General features: G+C 44.2%; 1 protein-coding gene across 1 annotated transcript in view; it reads left to right on the top strand.

The window, feature by feature from the left end:
* The window catches only part of TNKS (tankyrase), a 339,823-nt gene that overhangs the window by 64,351 nt on the left and 255,910 nt on the right, over window positions 1-19,562 (top strand). The window contains exon 3 of the mRNA XM_026657642.2: window positions 906-1,001. Coding sequence (XP_026513427.1) covers window positions 906-1,001 — 96 coding nt within the window. The remainder of the gene's footprint in view (window positions 1-905; window positions 1,002-19,562) is intronic.

The raw sequence follows: 19,562 nt of genomic DNA, 5'->3' as shown, positions 1-19,562 counted from the left end.
GTAGCATTTTACTTACTTTGTGCAGTATGCAGGGCAGTGGACAATTGGGCTCCTGGTATTTAATATTTGATGTTGGTGTGTGGACTTCACTATTTGTCATCCCATTCTTTAGGAAATGTTTTGGTCTTGAAAGTAAATGGTCCAAACTATTATTGTAGAGTTATTTCTGTTTAAGATTGGTTAAGTGTGGAATATCCATTTCTAGTTTCTTGCAAATGCTCTTATATGTGGTAATTCACTGTTGCAATATCCTACATGCCATATGGTTGTATACTGCTCTCTGCTTCAAATATTTTTATGTAATTGAATTTTTGTCTCAGTAGTTTCAGTAGAAAAAAATATTGTGGAGGGCAGTAACTTCTGAGCATCCAGACTGCAGGGTACCAGAGTAGCACATATTACCCTACTTATTACATTTTTTGAACACAGAGAGTATGTTTTCTGGTAAGGTTTCTCTGTAAATGGTGAGCCACTAAAAGACTTGAGCATTACTACTGTTCTGAGATAGAAGGATCTGGATATTCAGCAGTAAAAGGAGCAGCAGCAGCAACAGCGGTAGTAAAGACAGAGCAGGTTCCACAGTTAGCATATTTCACAGTATGAGTCAGTGTGTACACAGCTTCCCAGATAGCTGCCTGCAGGAGGGAACCAAAACTGTATATTGAAAAATATTCAGGTTTCATGATTATGATGCTAAATCATGTGATTTTTACTATACCTTAAGTTGCCAACTTAGCTTTACTCAAGAGAGGATCCTTTGCTGCAGTGTATTTAAAAAAAAAAAAAAAAAAAAGGGGAAAATTGTGCAATGTGTGTTTATGCCTACACCATGCAGAGGAGACCCTTACCAGTAAATAATCTGTGTATCCCTGAGGTAAGATATTGTTTCTGCTTTCCCTGCACAGTGCTGCTGCAGCACGGAGCTGATCCAAACATTCGAAACACTGATGGGAAATCAGCGCTGGACCTGGCAGATCCTTCGGCAAAAGCTGTACTCACAGGTAAGAGACATAAGTTTCTATTGAATTGTCTTCTATAGTTCATTGGGTATATAACACTTCAGCCTCTTAAACCCTGACTGCCTTTCATTTTTCTTTAGCATAAAAACAGCAAAAATGTGTGTGTCATTATCAGGTTCCTTATTGAGTTGATATAACTGCCATTAACTGCCATGCCTCCAGAGGTTTGAATTGCTTATTCCACTTATTTGAGAGAATTATGTAATTAGAATACATCATTCATTATTCACTGCATTTTTATCACTAGCCTTCATATGGGTTGAATTGCAGCCTCCATGCCCTGCAAAAAAAAAAAAAAAAAAAAAAGTCAATTACTCAACAGTGAAGGTCTTAAAACAATCAAGGACGTTTGTATTACTGTAATAGTAGCTGTGATCAGAAAGGTAACCTGCTACCTTATAGCTTAAATCAATATTTGCTATGGATTTGTGTGCTGCTGTTCCTCCTCATCATTAGCCATTTAGATATAAGTGATGGCTGACTCTGAATTCTGTGGGCTATTAACCTAACCATTAAAGAATACTTTGCACATTATTTTTACCAATGTAATGTTATTTTTATGTACCTGTATTTTTATATATAATACTTATTAATTACTTTAAAATATCAATGAACATGAAAAATTAGTATCCTATGGAAGCGTTATATGTCCAAAGTTCATATGCATTTTGTGCTGGTTTTGTTTTAAATTAGTTTTAGGAAATAGAGGTTAGAAGGAGATAAATGTGGCTATAAAAGCATAATTAGGCTGGGGATGAGATTCAGCAGTTGACCCTCATTGTCAATGACTAGCTATTTTTTCCCCTAGTGTTTTATTTGTCTTTGCCCTCTTCCCTACTCTTCTGTATTGACCAGTTAATTTATAGCTGATATGCTAATACAAAACCTGTCTCTCTCTCTGCATGCATATGTTTAGGAAGGGAGAATACAGCTCCCATCACATTTGGTCAGAAAACATTTTCCCCCTTTCTTTTTTTTCCCAATACACTGTTATGCATTATTATCTGAAGCTCTGAAGTGAACCGAGTGTGTTTGTGGAACAAAGGCTCTTTAAACACGTGATTTAGTTTAATTACTCTGCCTCAAATTTAAAGAAACTCCTGTACTGTTAACATTAATGTTAACTGTGCTAATCAGGTTAATCTGATTTTTGTCAATTAATAAAAACTAAGGTAGTACAGACACTGCATGCGGGTAGGATATATGTGGGAATCAAGGCAACTTTAAAATAAACAACCTAGGAAGGGATTAATGTGAATGGAAAATTTAATTACAAGCAACACTGAACATTTTCTGTTTTGGGGCCACTGACTAATGGCAGCTTTTCAGGCTCTCCCTAAGGCCAGCCTCAGGTGTCAGGTCACCTTTGCAAAAGCTCTTCCTAAATTTACTGCTAACTATGACATGCCCCATTATCCATTTTAAGTACGTGGGGATCTTTTCACAGATTTCAGTGGGCACTGGATCAGGCCCATGTGCCTTTGGAAAAAAAGAACAGTCTGTTGTAGCAAGTGTGTATGGGCTGGAAGTGGCCTTCTGGAAGGCTGTAGACTCTCCCTGGGTTAAGCATAGTTTGAAGTATGGAGCTTTCAATTGTTCTTCCTTATCTCCTAGCACAGGAGTGCCCAATTGTTGCAGTACTGAGGGATACCTTGACAAATTGATGGAAGCTAAAGGTCTGCACCGAAGCTGCATATAAATTTCAAATATAAATAGAACCAAATTTGCTTGTACTCTTCCTCTTTAGATTAATAAAATGAGTTTTTTGTTTACTCTCACTAGCAGTGAGAGCTTGCAGTTCCTCAGTTTTGTCCTGAAGGTGGCTCTTGGCTACATTTTGGCCCTTAGATTATACATTGTGTATCTGTGCCCTAGCTGTATACACTGGTAACGCATCACACCTTCAGCTGGCATACAACAGACTTAATAGGTTTAAAAATGTTGTAGCTGGAATCCACCTAAATCAGAACTTATTAGTGACTTTGTTTTGTGGAGACTATTCATCTGCATATCTTCTCTGTTAAGTGTCTGCTTTCCCATGTATTTCCAGTGTGCTACATCTTTAGGGGCTCTCCTCTGACTTAAAGGGATTTGACAGAAAATTTTGGTGGCTCGAGCTTCACGATAGCCTTTGGCAGTGGCATCCTTTCTGAGATCAGATATAACAGTATTTTAGAAGGTATTGTTTAGTGAGATGAGTACTAGATTATACTGCATTTACAGTATTTGTATGTTGCATGGTGATATTTTTGGAGGTTCTCAATGTTCGACTAACACTGCTCCTCTTAAAGACAATGATAAAACTCCTCCTGACTTTAATGGGAGCAGAGTTAGACTAATGCCAAGTGTATTTGAAAACTCAGCCAAGCCTTCATTATGCTTGTACCTTTAGAGAACTCACTTATTAAAGCAATGTTGATTTATTGCTGTTGTTCATGTAGGGTTTAAGTGTCCATGTGTGTAATATGGTCACTGCTGAGTTTGAGAGACTGAGATTCCTCTTACAAGCTCATTTATTTACCCAATGAGTTTTATGCATTGATACATGCTTTGGGAATAAACTTCTGTGGTGAACTTTTTGTGAACTACAAATTAAAGAGAAAAAGTGAATAGAGAAGTCATTAATACACTGGCTAAGTCATAAAAGAAATACTTCAGCCAGATTTATGAAAGAAGAAAAACCCTACATTTGCTCAATAATGGTAGTTTAGTACTTTCTTCCCATGTAGATTGCATTCCCAGCAATATTAAGCACAGTGGCGGCAATTGTCACATCCACAGTGATTCCATTTTCTTCATCTTCCAGACTAGGAAAATGTATTTACCACCCCGTCTCTCAGATGGGGGGAAGGGTATATAATGCAAGGCCTTCAGGGAAGACTTCCAGCTTCTCTTCTAATACATTTTCTTAAAATTGTTTTTGTACAAAGAAGACACAATGCAAATGAGGGACCAATTTTATGATGGAAATGGCATTCTAAAGTTTGCTCTAAAATTGAAACTGAGTCTATAACTGTTTAATTTCTCTAACATCAGTTAAGTAAACACCCAGTTTCGGCTCCTGAAAATAGTTGTATATTCATCTAGAGGGGGGCAATTGTGTTCTGATACCTACACTCAGAAACAAGCTTCCCTTCCTTCTGCAAGTAACCAAATCATCCCTTCAGCGACAAACATTTCATGCCAGTGGTTATCTCAAATTTTTTAAACTCTTATGCCTTTCTTAGCAAAGTACAGCCGTCTCTATCTGTTCCACCAGGTTGACTGAAGAAGGGTTTTTATCACTGTGACAGGGTGTACCTTGCACCAGTCCCGAAAAGGTTAATTTGGCTTTTCAGGCTGAGGAAGCCCCACCCCTCTGACTCTGCTGAGCATGCTCAGCCTGGAGGCAAAGTATAAAAGGAAGCAGCCCAACTCGGTCTGGGCAGGCTGCTGAAGGGGTAGGATGCAGACTGCAGGCTCTCTCCAGGGAGCTGCTACAGGCCCTGATCACAGAGCCACGGCACACAGAAGTCCAGGCGGACTCCAGGCTGCCTAATGAGCCCAGAGAAGGGACTGTGCCGGCAGGAGCTACGCCACTTGACGACCCCAGACACCCTGGGGAACAGTGGAGCATCGCTGAGGGAGAAAGGGTAGGAAGCAGCCCAGGGAACTTAGACTGTTCTCCAGTGAGTGAACTGGGGAGCCAGTTAGCGTGTTATGGGAGGATCCCTGCTGACTTGGTGGTGAGCACCCCCACCATCGCCAGGGCCCTTGGCTGGGACTCGGAGGAGCTGGGATGGCCCAAGTCCCCCTACCCTGGGCGCCACATACCCCTAAGTGGCGCCCCACTTCCCCAACGGGCCATGCAATCCCACAGAGGTGGGTTACTTTAATGACTCAGGCCATTAGGCCACGCTGCCCTGCTGGAAGGGCCGCTTATTGTCATCGGCCATTGGGCCACGCTGCCCTTAGCAGAAGGGCTGCTTTACTGACTCTGGCCATCATGCCACGCTGCCCTGAGTGGAAGGGCCGCTTTATTGACTCCAGCCACTAGGCTGCACTACCATGTTTTATAGTCAGGATCATGAACACAGGACGTAACTGGCTGCTGTGCAGATTTTTCCCCTTCTTCTCACCATATGTGACCCGGCACCTGGGATGGAGTGTACCTACCTTGCAACAAACACACCTTTCTTTTGGGGCTAAAATTTCTGTATTGTCTTTATACCAGTATTGCTATAAAAATTAAATACCCATGTCTAAACAACTGGTAAGGTTATACACATCCTGCAGCCTTTTAAAGAAGCTTTCTAGTTACCTCTTCCTTAAATTGCTAAACAGTTTTTAGATTATTAACTCTTTGGGACAGGGACTGACTCTTAATCAGTGTTTGTACAGTTGCTAGCACAATGGGCCCTAATAATGAATGCAACTTCTGGGAGATGTATTGCAATACAAGTCCAATAAGTAACAGCCTCTAATTATTGCATTGTTCTACCTATTTCCATTTTAAATGTTAATATGTTTTTATTTTTCTTGTATGATGTCATATAATTAAAATGAATAGTGAATTTTCTCAGTTAAAGTTGCTGGTGTTATGAGCTTCACTACTCCTACACCTACTCCTACTGCTTGCTATTCTGAGTTACTTCTTGCATATGAATTGCCCATCAGTGCATTTGTGCAACTTCCAAAGCTATTAATGGGAGTTAAATACGCAGGGAGTGGAAAGTATACACTTTGATAGGTGAGGGTTCCCCTAGAAATGAAAAGCCCAAACCTGAATGCCTTAGACCCTTTCCCCAGAAAAAAGGAATAATATTAGGGAAAACTAATTTCTTGTTCATGAACTGAATCAACTTTCCAAGTTAGAACAAAGACAGTACTTATTATGGAAATAAAAATACCCCACTTTTCTTTTTAAAAAAAAGTGTTGCTCAAATCATATATTCAGCTTTTCTCATCCTCAACTATTTTTTAAAAAGATGTTATGTTAGGGACACGTAGATTGGTAGTGGTGAAGCTGGGCTAACACTACAGAAAAGTGTTAATGAGCATTTATATGAATAAGCCTTTAGTTTATTTTGGCATTTGATCCCTTTTTGTTAGTTTTCTATGAACACTCACAGGAGTGATTTTTTTTGTTTAGTTTCAAAGAATGTACATAAATGTTCATATGAAGATTTGCACCAAGTGTTTGTGCAGCCATTCTGAAATCATCTTTGATTCTTTTATTTATAAATGTTTGTCAGTCACTCAGGGAGCAGAAACAATGACATGTGATGTGTTACCTTCTTAGTGTAAGCAAGTAGTTCACACACAACCTATAGGCTGAGATATGTTTACATAAAATGTACACATTTGTACAAAGAAATCCCATCAATGGATAATTTATTATTAGAAAAAAGAGCAAAATCTGCTGGATATTTTACTGCAAATAATTTACCAAGGTTTGGAGAGTTGGAGAAAGGACTTCGTGCACAACCTAACTGACTCTTTCATTTTAAGTAAGAAGCTTCAAAAGGAGGGGATAAATTTTCATTTCTTCTTCGAGTGCTTGCTTATGTCCATTCCATGTTAGGGGTGTGTGTGTGTGTGTGTGTGTGCGCGCCATTGCCGGAGATTTTCCCCTCAGTGGTATCCGTCAGGCTGGCTCTAGCACCCGTATGTTTATGCGCTGGTTTAAGGAGCCTGACTGGCCCTACATCCTCTCAATTCTTTCTTATCTCCCGTGAGAGTCGCTGGAACAACTTCTCTTGTTTCAGCAAGGCATTCAATCAGTGATTCTGTAGAGGATGCTTGCTGGAACCGAGAAAGGACAAGGAAAGGCAGTGCGTGGAGTGTGACCTGCATTGTGCCCCTCCTCTAGCCCCGCTCCATACGTGGCACTGTCGATTCTACCCTGCTTGTAGGTGCCATTGAGTCCAGTGCAGGACCATCCATTGACACTGCGGGGGGGGACGGGGACATTGTGGCACCACCGGGAGTGCGCCCTGACCTTCTACATTGAAAGAACCAAGCCATTCCATAAGTCCACACAGCATTTTGTATCAGTAGCAAACAGGATGAAAGGCCTACTGGTCTCGGCTCAGAGAATTTCTTCCTGGATCTCTTCCTGCATTCGTGCTATGAGCAGTCGGGTGCCCCACCACTTACCATCTTGCTAGCCCATTTGATGAGAGCTCAGGCTTAATCAGCAGTGTTTCTGGACCAGGTCCCGATTCGAGATATCTGCAGAGCAGTGACCTGGTCGTTGATACATACTCTCTCCTCCCACTATGCCATCACCTAGCAGGCTAGGGATGATGCCTAGTTTGGTAGCAATATTGCAATTCACATGTCCATGATCTCCGAGCCCATCTCATCAGGTACCACTTGGAGTCACCTAACGTGGAATGGACATGAGCAAGCACTCGAAGAAGAAAAAACAACTACTAACCTTTCTATAACTGTTGTTCTTTGAGATGTGTTGCTCATGTCCATTCCACGACCCACCCTCCTGTCCCTCTGTCAGAGTTAGCTGGTAAGAAGGAACTGAGAGGGTCTGGGGCTGGCTGGGCCCCTTATACTGGTGCATGAACACGCGGCAGAAGAGGGCGCGAGAGCCGGCCTGATGGATACCACTGAGGGAGAAATCTCCGGTGATGGTGCATGTATTATTTAGCATCTGTTTATAAGAATTAAAACTTTGCAAAAAGGTTGATCAGGTATTGTATGTTTTGTCAGTCCCATCTGGTGTGCATTATGAGTGTATGTTAGATTAGCAAATAGATTCTTTGGTATAATGGAGCCATGCAAAGCACAGCTTTTGATATAGTGAGTGTTGGTTCATATCCATGAGTTACAATAGCACCAGAGCGTTGCAAGATTCTTATTTTATATATACTTTAGTTTTACTTTGAATGCTAACACTTTATTTTTAAGCCTCCATGGTTCTTTTGTTGCTACCATACTTGAATAGAGAGGTACAGCAATTAACTTTTAATAATACACATACATTTTAACAGTCCAAACCATCTGTTCAAGAGTGCCTGCCTATTTTTGCTTGCTTTCTGGTTCCACCTTCATTTTTTCCACTGTATCTGTTACTCTTTGCGCTCCAAGGAGAGGAGAGGGACTTTCTTTTGGCATCAGTTAGGCTCTTAGCCCTGGTCTACACTACGAGTTTAGGTCGAATTTAGCAGCGTTACATTGATTTAACCCTGCACCCGTCCACACGACGAAGCCCTTTTTTTCGACTTAAAGGGCTCTTAAAATCTATTTCTGTACTCCTCCCCCGACGAGGGGATTAGCGGTGAAATCGACCTTGCTGGGTCGAATTTGGGGTAGTGTGGTCGCAATTCGACAGTATTGGCCTCCGGGAGCTATCCCAGAGTGCTCCATTGTGACTGCTCTGGCCAGCACTCTCAACTCCGATGCACTGGCCAGGTAGACAGGAAAAGGTCCGTGAACTTTTGAATCTCATTTCCTGTTTGGCCAGCGTGGCAATCTGCAGGTGAGTGCAGATCTCATCAGCAAAGGTGACCATGATGGAGTCCCAGAATCGCAAAAGAGCCCCAGCATGGACAAAACGGGAGGTACGGGATCTGATCGCTGTATGGGGAGAGGAATCTATGCTATCAGAACTCCGTTCCAAAAGACGAAATGCCCGAATATTTGAAAAAATCTCCAAGGACAGAGGCTATAACAGGGACCCGCAGCAGTGCCGCGTGAAACTTAAGGAGCTGAGGCAAGCCTACCAAAAAACCAGAGAGGCAAACGGCCGCTCCGGGTCAGAGCCCCAGACACGCCGCTTCTATGATGAGCTGCATGCCATTCTAGGAGGTGCCCCTACAACTACCCCACCCCTGTGCTTTGACTCCATCAATGGAGTAGCACGCAACAGGGATGCGGGTTTTGGGGACGAGGAAGATAGCTCACAGCAAGCAGGCGGAGAAACGGTTTTACCCGACAGCCAGGAGCGGTTTCTCACTCTGTACCTGGAGTCAGTACCCCCCAAACCCACCCAAGGCTGCCTCCCAGACCCACCAGGCAGAGAAGGGACCTCTGGTAAGTGTACCTTTGTAAATATTATACATGGTTTAAAAGCAAGTGTGTTTAATGATTAATTTGCCCTGGCATTCGCGGCCAGTCCAGCTACTGGAAAAGTCTGTTAACGTGTCGGGGATGGAGTGGAAATCCTCCAGGGACATCTCCATAAAGCTCTCCTGGATGTACTCCCAAAGCCTTTGCAAAAGGTTTCTGGGGAGGGCAGCCTTATTCCGTCCTCCATGGTAGGACACTTTACCACGCCAGGCCAGTAGCACGTAGTCTGGAATCATTGCATAACACAGCGTATGGTCCTGGTGTTTGCTGGCATTCAAACAACATCCGTTCTTTATCTCTCTGTGTTATCCTCAGGAGAGTGATATCATTCATGGTCACCTGGTTGAAATAGGGTGATTTTATTAAGGGGACATTCAGAGGTGCCCGTTCCTGCTCGGCTGTTTGCCTGTGGCTGCACAGAAATGTTCCCCGCTGTTAGGCATGCAGTGGGGGGAGGGGTGAAGCGATCATCCCAGAGAATTGGGGGGGTGTGTGTGTGGTGGTGGTGGTGGGGGGGTTAGTTGGGTTTGTGCTGCATGTTAACCCGAAAACCGCAGCCCCTCCTTTTAAATTGCCAATCTATTTTAAATAAAGAGTCTACCCATTGTTCTCTAAAATGTCTTTTTAACTACCACTCTCCCTTTTTTTCCCTCCACCAGCTGCAAATGTTTCAACGCTCAGACTATCTTCTCCTTCCCAGAGGCTAGCGAAGATTAGAAGGCGAAAAAAACGCACTTGCGATGAAATGTTCTTTGAGCTCATGCAGTCCTCCCACACTGAAAGAGCCCAGCAGAATGCGTGGAGGCAGACAATGTCAGAGTCCAGGAAAGCACAATATGAACGCAAGGACAGGTGGCGGGCTGAAGAAGATAGGTGGCGTCAGCTTGGCAAGAGGCAATGCTGAGGCTACTGGGGAACAAACTGATATGCTCCGGCATATGGTTGAAGTTTAGGAAAGGCAGCATGAGCACAGACCGCCGTTACAGCCCCTGTGTAACCAACTGCCCTCCTCCGCAAGTTCCATAGCCTCCTCACCCAAATGCCCAAGAACGTGGTAGGGGGGCCTCCGGGCACCCAAACATTCCACCCCAGAGGACTGCCCAAGCAACAGAAAGCTGGCATTCAATAAGTTTTAAAGTGCAGAGTGGCCTTGTCCTTCGCCCCCCCCCCCCCCCCCCCCAACCCGGTGCTTCCCTCCTCCCCCACCCCTCTGGGGCTACCTTGGCAGTTATCCCCCTATTTGTGTGATGAATTTATAAAGAATGCATGAATGTGAAGCAACAATGACTTTATTGCCTCTGCAAACGGTGATCGAAGGGGGGAGGGGAGGATGGTTAGCTTACAGGGAAGTAGAGTGAACAAAGGGGGGGGGAAGGGGTGTTTCATCAAGGAGAAACAAACAGAACTTTCACACCGTAGCCTGGCCAGTCATGAAACTGGTTTTCAAAGCTTCTCTGATGCGCACCGCACCCTCCTGTACTCTGCTAACCACCCTGGTGTCTGGCTGCGCGTAATCAGCGGCCAGGCGATTTGCCTCAACCTCTCAGCCCGCCATAAATGTCTCCCCCTTACTCTCTCACATATTGTGGAGCGCAAAGCAAGCAGTAATAACAATGGGAATATCAGAAATGGGAATATTGGTTTCGCTGAGGTCTATCCGAGTCAGTAAACTGCGCCAGCACGCTTTTAAACGTCCAAATGTGCATTCTACCACCATTCCGCACTTGCTCAGCCTATAGTAGAACAGCTCCTGACTACTGTCCAGGGTGCCTGTGTATGGCTTCATGAGCCATGGCATTAAGGGGTAGACTGGGTCCCCAAGGATAACTATAGGCATTTCAACATCCCCAATGGTTATTTTCTGGTCTGGGAAGAAAGTCCCTTCCTGCAGCTTTTGAAACAGACCAGAGTTTCTGAAGATGTGAGCGTCATGTACCTTTCCCGGGCATCCCACATTGATGTTGGTGAAACGTCCCTTGTGATCCACCAGTGCTTGCAGCAGCATTGAAAAGTACCCCTTTCGGTTTATGTACTCGCTGTCTTGGTGCTCTGGTGCCAAGATAGGGATATGGGTTCCATCTATCGCCCCACCACAGTTAGGGAATCCCATTGCAGCAAAGCCATCCACTATGACCTGCACATTTCCCAGAGTCACTACCCTTGATATCAGCAGCTCTTTGATTGCGTTGGCTACTTGGATCACAGCAGCCCCCACAGTAGATTTGCCCACTCCAAATTGATGCCCGACTGCGAGTAGCTGTCTGGCGTTGCAAGCTTCCACATGGCTATTGCCACTCGCTTGTGAACTGTGAGGGCTGCTCTCATCTTGGTATTCTTGCGCTTTAGGGCAGGGGAAAGCAAGTCCCAAAGTTCCATGAAAGTGCCCTTACGCATGCGAAAGTTTCGCACAGCATGAACCTGTCCCGTTAGCACCATGATGTGCACATTGCCGGGGCCCGTACTTTGAGAGAAGTCTGTGTCCATATCCTCTCACTCTCTACACCACGCTGCCGTCGCCTCCTCGCCTGGTTTTGCTTTTGCAGGTTCTGGTTCTGCATATACTATTTACAGTGCTCATAATTGCGGCGGTGATCTGAGCGGGCTCCATGCTTGCCGTGCTATGGCCTCTGTACTGAAAAAAGGTGCGAAATGATTGTCTGCCGTTGCTCTGACGGAGGGAGGGGCGACTTGGCTTACAGGGAATTAAAATCAACAAAGCGGGTGGGTTTGCATCAAGGAGAAACACACAGAATGGTCCCCTCAAGGATTGAACTCAAAACCCTGGGTTTAGAAGGCCAATGCTCAAACCACTGAGCTATTCCTCCCCCCCCCCCCATTCAGGGAGGGAGAGAGGGAGGTTGGGAGCAAATGAATACCAAACAAATCTGGTCTCTTTTTTGTTTTGATCCAATCCATCTCTCTTTTATACATTTTAGGCTGGCAGCAGACGGTGCAGTACAACTGCTAGCCATCGTCGTCTCCTGGCTGCTCGCCAGAAAATGGTGCAGTACAACTGCTAGCCATCGTCGTCTCCTGGCTGCTCGCCAGAAGACGGTGCAGTACGACTGCAGGCAGGACTGAATCTCCATGAGATGAAACTTAAAAAGAGAATGACCTGGAGTCACTCCCATTTATGTCTAGGCGCCCCTCACCGAGGTCGGCTAAAAGAGCACCCAGGAGATGACGACGATGGCAACCAGTCGTAATGCACCATCTGCTGCCAAAAGGCCATGAGCTGCTGCTGTGTAGCAATGCAGTGCCACGTCTCTCCAGCACCCAGGAGACGTACGGTGATGGTGAGCTGAGCGGGCTCCATGCTTGCCGTGGTATGGGGTCTGCACGAGTAACCCAGGAAATAAGTCTCGAAACGATTATCTGCCATTGCTTTCACGGGGTGGGGGTGGGGGGGCGGCTGACGACATGTACCCAGAACTACCCGCTACAATGTTTTTGACCCATCAGGCATTGGGAGCTCAACCCCAAATTCCAATGGGCGGCGGAGACTGCGGGAACTGTGGGATAGCTACCACAGTGCAACGCTCCGGAACTCGACGCTAGCCTCGGCACTGTGGACGCACTTCACCGAGTTAATGGTCTTGGAGTGGGGATATACACAATCGACTGTATAAAATCTATTTCTAAAAAATTGACTTCTATAAATTCAACCTAATTTCGTAGTGTAGACATACCCTTAGCTTCAGTTGCCTTTCTTGGTAATTTCACTCTCTGCTTGAAAATAGTTCTACTTCAGTGTGAACCAGCGACCTCTTGGTGCCAGCTGGCAGAGGGCACAGAGGGTTTGGTAAAGTGTGTCATGTAAGGTCTCTAATAAGAGCCTGTGTCAGATTTGTCCTCATAATCGCAATGAAATATATGTAGGGGTAACGGGTAAGGATTTGTGTGTATAAATACTGAAAATTATGTTCTTAATATCTGTGACTTGGGGCTGGTCACCAGAAAAGGTGAGAAACAGGTTTTTTTCAGGCAAGAGATATTTATCTATCTATCTACATGTACACTGAGTATAGTATAGTTCTCAATGGACACCCATTTACAGTCTGAACAAAATGCTAATCAGGTGATTGTAAAATCTCCATGGAAGACCCTAGAGAGGAAAGCGCAAAGCAATGGAGGTTATCCTGTTTATTAGGGCACACAATAGATTTTTAGGCTATAACTAGAGACAGACAGATTCTGGATCTTTCCACTGAGGAGGCAAGAGTGTGATGTGCTTGTTTCCTGAACAGAAGATCACAGCGAAGTCTGGCTGTAATATGTTGGAAGGATTTTGGGTGTGCTTTTGCTCTGATGACACGACAGGGGCTTATTGGTTAACTTTAGGTTCTTGTATGCTTGTTTTATTTTGTGCATGTCCCTTCTTTCCACTATTTCTACGTGCTATCATTTGAATCTCTGTTCTTTGGTAAATAAGCTTATACTTCTTTTCTCTATAAACATATGTAAGTACTGTGTGTTAAGCGGAGCTCTGTTCTACAGTATAACTGATAAACTGTGGTGTAGTGTTCCTTTGGGAGCAGAGGATCTGATAATTCTGTGAGAGTCTAGTGGATCAGGGGCTGGGCACTCCAGGGAGATGTTCAGAGGACTCAGGGATTGGAGTGCACCTGTTGTTAACCTGTAAAGAGACAGTGAGGCCTGTGGCAGCCTAGAAGGCAGCTCTAGTGTTGCCAGAGACTGGTGGTGGTGATGGGGAACTAACCAACAGCAGGCACAGATGAAGATTCCTCATGCTAAGAGCAGGTGGTTGTGAGGTGCCTCACAACCCTAATACCTCCGAAACATCACAGTCAGTTACCTTTTGCTCGTAATGTTCTGACTTTTAGATGGTCCTATATTTCTTGATTACCGTGTACTTCTCTGAATTTTATAATTCTCTTACAACGTAGAAGTTTTCAATTCTTCAGAGGTGTAAGTTGTAATAGAGTTCTCATTCTTAGGTTCTAGACCTATGCCGTTAGCTGTTGAAGCTGACTAGCAATCTTACTGAATTTAGGAGTGTCATTTTTGTTACACAGGTGGGCAGAGGGTCTAAATGGTGTTCCAGTACTTAAACTCTCACATTTCCATCTCTGGCACTTTGTCAGATCTTTTAAAAATATTTTTCTAGCATTTAGCCTCTTGTGGGTGAATAAAATATTTTTTTGCTATTCTGTTATGTTGTGGGGGAAGGGGAGAAATGGGAGGGTTGGTGGGTGGACAATATGAATTTTCTTCCCACAGCTCATTCTAATGATTTTCTTTAAAATCAAATATAAAAAGGGGAAATAATAGAATTGTCTAATGTACTTAATAAACTCTTTTAAATAATTCATTTGGTAGCACTTTAAATTCCAGTAATTACCAATAGGCCATTATTTTCTTTATCTCACAGTCCTTGGTTGGTCAGCATAGTATCTAAAGTGGGAGGAAGCATTCTTCCTTCAGATGTAGATAGTTTCCTCTTGTGTGACCAACGATAGGGCACAGTGCCTATATGGAAGCAGATGGCAAGAAGAAGCTTGAATGGAGACTTTTAGATGGCCTGAGAGTGGCCTTTGACTACAGTTGTTACTTTTGTATGGTATTAAATACAGTGTATGCTTCCCTAATAGCTTTCTGGCTTCATTCCTAGGCTAAGAATGCAGGTGATAGTATTACAGGTATGTCCTAACCACAGTTCTTGACCAAGGGGAAGTAGCTGTAGCTCTTTGATTTAGGAAGGTAAAGGGGCTGTGAACAGAATTTCCAGTCCATTTGCAATGGACAGTGAGGCCACCTCCTCTCTGGTAAATTCACATTCTACAAAAATAATGATGATCTCAGTGGCCACCCTCACATGCAGGGGCTCTTAATATGAACTATATATATATTTTTAAAAGTGCGTTGGTTGGCTTGTAAGGTCAAGCATTCAAAAATGAGCAAATGCCATATTAAGGTTTCCTGTGCAATTTTAACTCTTACCCCTTGTACCCATGCATTATGGTACATTCTGTGTTTACATGGTGATATACTGTTTCCTCAACAGAATCCTTGCCTCATATGGTGCATAGAATAGATGTTGCTCACTTAATAATCTAGTCAATATATTGTTCAGTGTATGGCCCCAGGTCTTATTTACTGCACACTACACACTATTCAAACCCTGTGTTGAATACCAAATTATTAATTTCCTCACTGGCTTTTCTAAGTTGCTTATCACTGTATTATCTGAGTTCTTCACAAACACTAATGAATTTATCTTTACAACACCCCTGTGAGGTAGTATTACTCCCATTTTATAGATGGAGGAACTGAGGCACAGAGAGATTAAGGTCAAAAGGATCAACTAACTGTGTGCCCAGTCTGAGACATCTAAAGTCTGATTTTGCAGATTTTGCGGTATTTTTTATAGCCTTTTCTGTTCAAAGTACAGCTCCCACTGACTTAACTTGCATTTCAGCACTTCTACAAATCAGGCCCATGTATGTCAAGTTTGGCACAGAGAAAATGAGGAATGCAATTCGTGGCCACCTGTGAAAAGCTTAGTTTTAAGTGACTTGCCAAGCATCAGAAATTCTGTGGTAGAGCCTGGGAAGGACTGGCGTTCTCCTGTGTGACAATGCGTTATCTTAACCACGACACCATTCTCTCTTCCTACAGTCCCTTTGAGCCTTCCAACTTCTGCAACAAATGTTAAGGGTCCAACTGACAACAGCCTCATTCACTACACAATCCAGATTGATTGCTTCAGCACTGTCCATTGCGTGCAGCGAATGAGGCAGATGTCCTATGGGGGAAAAATGTCATCAAAATTGTATCAGAGAGCATATGCACAAGATATTTGAGTTAAGGTTGCACAGACAACATATTCTAGGCTTTGAAGAGGAATGTACTCTAATAGCAACAGACTCTGTGCTTCTCTCTGTTAGCATGTCTCCATCCCCCTTTATTCCTGTCCATCTCCTCACTCAGCCTGTTCCCCAACCAGTAGAGCCCTGCACGGATACACAAATCTGTATCTGCAGCCGATCCACTATCCGCCAAATTATCTGCGGATATCCGTGGATTTTCAGGGCTCTACACTGGGGGCCGGGCTGAGGCTCCGAAGCATCCCCCGCTGGAGCCCGGTCGGGGAGAGCTGGGTGGAAAGCTGTGGGGAGCCCGCACGGAGTCACGGACCCTCCACTTGTCCTCAGCCGGGCGGGGAGCCTCGGGGGTGCGGACACTGCCGGGGGCTGCTCTCAGCCCCCCAATCCCCCTGCACCGCAGGCAGGTGGAGGGTCTGCCGTGGCTCCCCATCTGGGCTCAATGCTGGCCTGGAGAGGGGAGACCTGTGGAGCTGCCTGGGGGCTGCTTGGGCCCCACATAGGGCAAATGGAGGGTCCGCCGTGCCCACAGCTGCCTGTCCGGCTCTTACCATGGCTGGGCTGCAGCGCCAAGCCGTCCCCCTCCCCGGCCGGACCCAGGTCGAGGAGAGCCACATTGCCAGCTGTGGGGAGCCGTGACAGACCCTCCACCTGCCCTGGGCAGGGGGCCCGAGTAGCCCCCGGTCCCTGTCCCTTCCCCCCACCCAGGGCAGGTGGGAAGGACCCAGGTTCCCCACAGGTGCCAGCGTGGCTCTCCCCAACCTGGCTCCGGCCAGGGGAGCGGCTCAGAGCCACCAGGTGAGCAGCTGTGCGGAGTTGTGGCGAACCTTCCACCTGCCCTGGGAGGGTGGCCCGAGCAGCCCCCACCCAGTGGCCCTGCCCTCCAGGTCCCCCCCTACCCCCCCAAAAACCCCACTCTTTCCCTTTGTATGTTTGTATATTCTCTTTATATTTGGGATCTGCAGCATTCGGGTTTAAGTGCTTCCAGAATTTTTGATCTGGATACTTTGATTTATAAATCTTCAGTCAAAGGGTATACCCCATACAAGATTTGAAGTTGGCGCTCCAGGTAAAGAGTAATGCATTTCTGACATATGCTTTCTGATTCTGGAAGAAGTTGGGTTGACCTCTACTATACTGAAGGTGTGCCACATTTCTTAACATGGTCTTTAATACACAGTTAATCGAGGAGGAGGAGGAGATAATACTACTGATTTTTATGTTTGACTTAAAATACTACTACTCATGTATTTTAAAAGCCTGCTGTTGATTTCTACTAATGTGTGAAGAGGCTTCTTAATCGGATACCACTGATTGAATGGATTTTTTTAATAGCTGTGTCTGAACTGACTAGATTTTCTACTCAAGTGGATATTTCAGTAGTGACTATAATTATGCATATTAAAACACTGTAACAGGCACATTTTAAAAGTCAGATTTTAATGTAATTCACAATGAAAGCAGCATAATTACATTGTAATACAAAACCACCTGAAGACGCAAGTGGCCTGAGAGTGTTGTTGGCAATTTCCTGTAATAAGAACATAAGAAAGGCCGTACCGGGTCAGACCAAAGGTCCATCTAGCCCAGTATCCTGTCTACCGACAGTGGCCAATGCCAGGTGCCCCAGAGGGAGTGAACCTAACAGGCAATGATCAAGTGATCTCTCTCCTGCCATCCATCTCCACCCTCTGACAGACAGAGGCTAGGGACACCATTCCTTACCCATCCTGGCTAATAGCCATTAATGGACTTAACCACCATGAATTTATCCAGTTCTCTTTTAAACCCTGTTATAGTCCTAGCCTTCACAACCTCCTCAGGTAAGGAGTTCCACAAGTTGACTGTGCGCTGCGTGAAGAAGAACTTCCTTTTATTTGTTTTAAACCTGCTGCCTATTAATTTCATTTGATGACCCCTAGTTCTTGTATTATGGGAATAAGTAAATAACTTTTCCTTATCCACTTTCTCCACATCACTCACAATTTTATATACCTCTATCATATCCCCCCTTAGTCTCCTCTTTTCCAAGCTGAAGAGTCCTAGCCTCTTTAATCTCTCCTCATATGGGACCCGTTCCAAACCCTTAATCATTTTAGTTGCCCTTTTCTGAACCTTTTCTAGTGCCAGTATATCTTTTTTGAGATGAGGAGACCACATCTGTACGCAGTATTCGAGATGAGAGCGTACCATCGATTTATATAAGGGCAATAATATATTCTCAGTCTTGTTCTCTATCCCCTTTTTAATGATTCGTAACATCCTGTTTGCTTTTTTGACCGCCTCTGCACACTGTGTGGACATTTTCAGAGAACTATCCACGATGACTCCAAGATCTTTTTCCTGACTTCTTGTAGCTAAATTAGCCCCCATCATATTGTATGTATAGTTGGGGTTATTTTTTCCAATGTGCATTACTTTACATTTATCCACATTAAATTTCATTTGCCATTTTGTTGCCCAGTCACTTCGTTTTGTGAGATCTTTTTGAAGTTCTTCACAGTCTGCTTTGGACTTAACTATCTTTAGCAGTTTAGTATCATCTGCAAACTTTGCCACCCCACTGTTTACCCCTTTCTCCAGATCATTTATGAATAAGTTGAATAGGATCGGTCCGAGGACTGACCCTTGGGGAACACCACTAGTTACCCGTCTCCATTCTGAGAATTTACCATTAATTCCTACCCTTTGTTCCCTGTCTTTTAACCAGTTCTCAATCCATGAAAGGACCTTCCCTTTTATCCCATGGCAGCTTAATTTACATAAGAGCCTTTGGTGAGGGACCTTGTCAAAGGCTTTCTGGAAATCTAAGTACACTATGTCCACTGGATCCCCCTGGTCTACATGTTTGTTGACCCCTTCAAAGAATTCTAATAGATTAGTAAGACACGATTTCCCTTTACAGAAACCATGTTGACTATTGCTCAACAGTTTATGTTTTTCTATGTGTCAGACAATTTTATTCTTAACTATTGTTTCGACTAATTTGCCCGGTACAGACGTTAGACTTACCGGTCTGTAATTGCCGGGATCACCTCTAGAGCCCTTTTTAAATATTGGCGTTACATTAGCTATCTTCCAGTCATTGGGTACAGAAGCCGATTTAAAGGACAGGTTACAAACCTTAGTTAACTGTTCCGCAACTTCACATTTGAGTTCTTTCAGAACTCTTGGGTGAATGCCATCTGGTCCCGGTGACTTGTTAATGTTAAGTTTATCAATTAATTCCAAAACCTCCTCTCGTGACACTTCAATCCGTGACAGTTCCTCAGATTTGTCACCTACAAAAGCCAGCTCAGGTTTGGGAATCTCCCTAGCATCCTCAGCCGTGAAGACTGAAGCAAAGAATCCATTTAGTTTCTCCGCAATGACTTTATCGTCTTTAAGTGCTCCTTTTGTATCTTGATCATCAAGGGGCCCCACTGGTTGTTTAGCAGGCTTCCTGCTTCTGATGTACTTAAAAAACATTTTGTTATTACCTTTGGAGTTTTTGGCTAGCCGTTCTTCAAACTCCTCTTTGGCTTTTCTTATTACATTCTTGCACTTAATTTGGCAGCGTTTATGCTCCTTTCTATTTGCCTCACTAGGATTTGACTTCCACTTTTTAAAGGAAGTCTTTTTATCTCTCACT

Source organism: Terrapene carolina, unplaced genomic scaffold (assembly GCF_002925995.2).
Source record: "Terrapene carolina triunguis isolate 2854851 unplaced genomic scaffold, T_m_triunguis-2.0 Scaffold258, whole genome shotgun sequence".
In the NCBI taxonomy this organism is placed as follows: Eukaryota; Metazoa; Chordata; order Testudines; family Emydidae; genus Terrapene; species Terrapene triunguis.
This window is presented reverse-complemented; position numbering and strand designations above follow the sequence as displayed.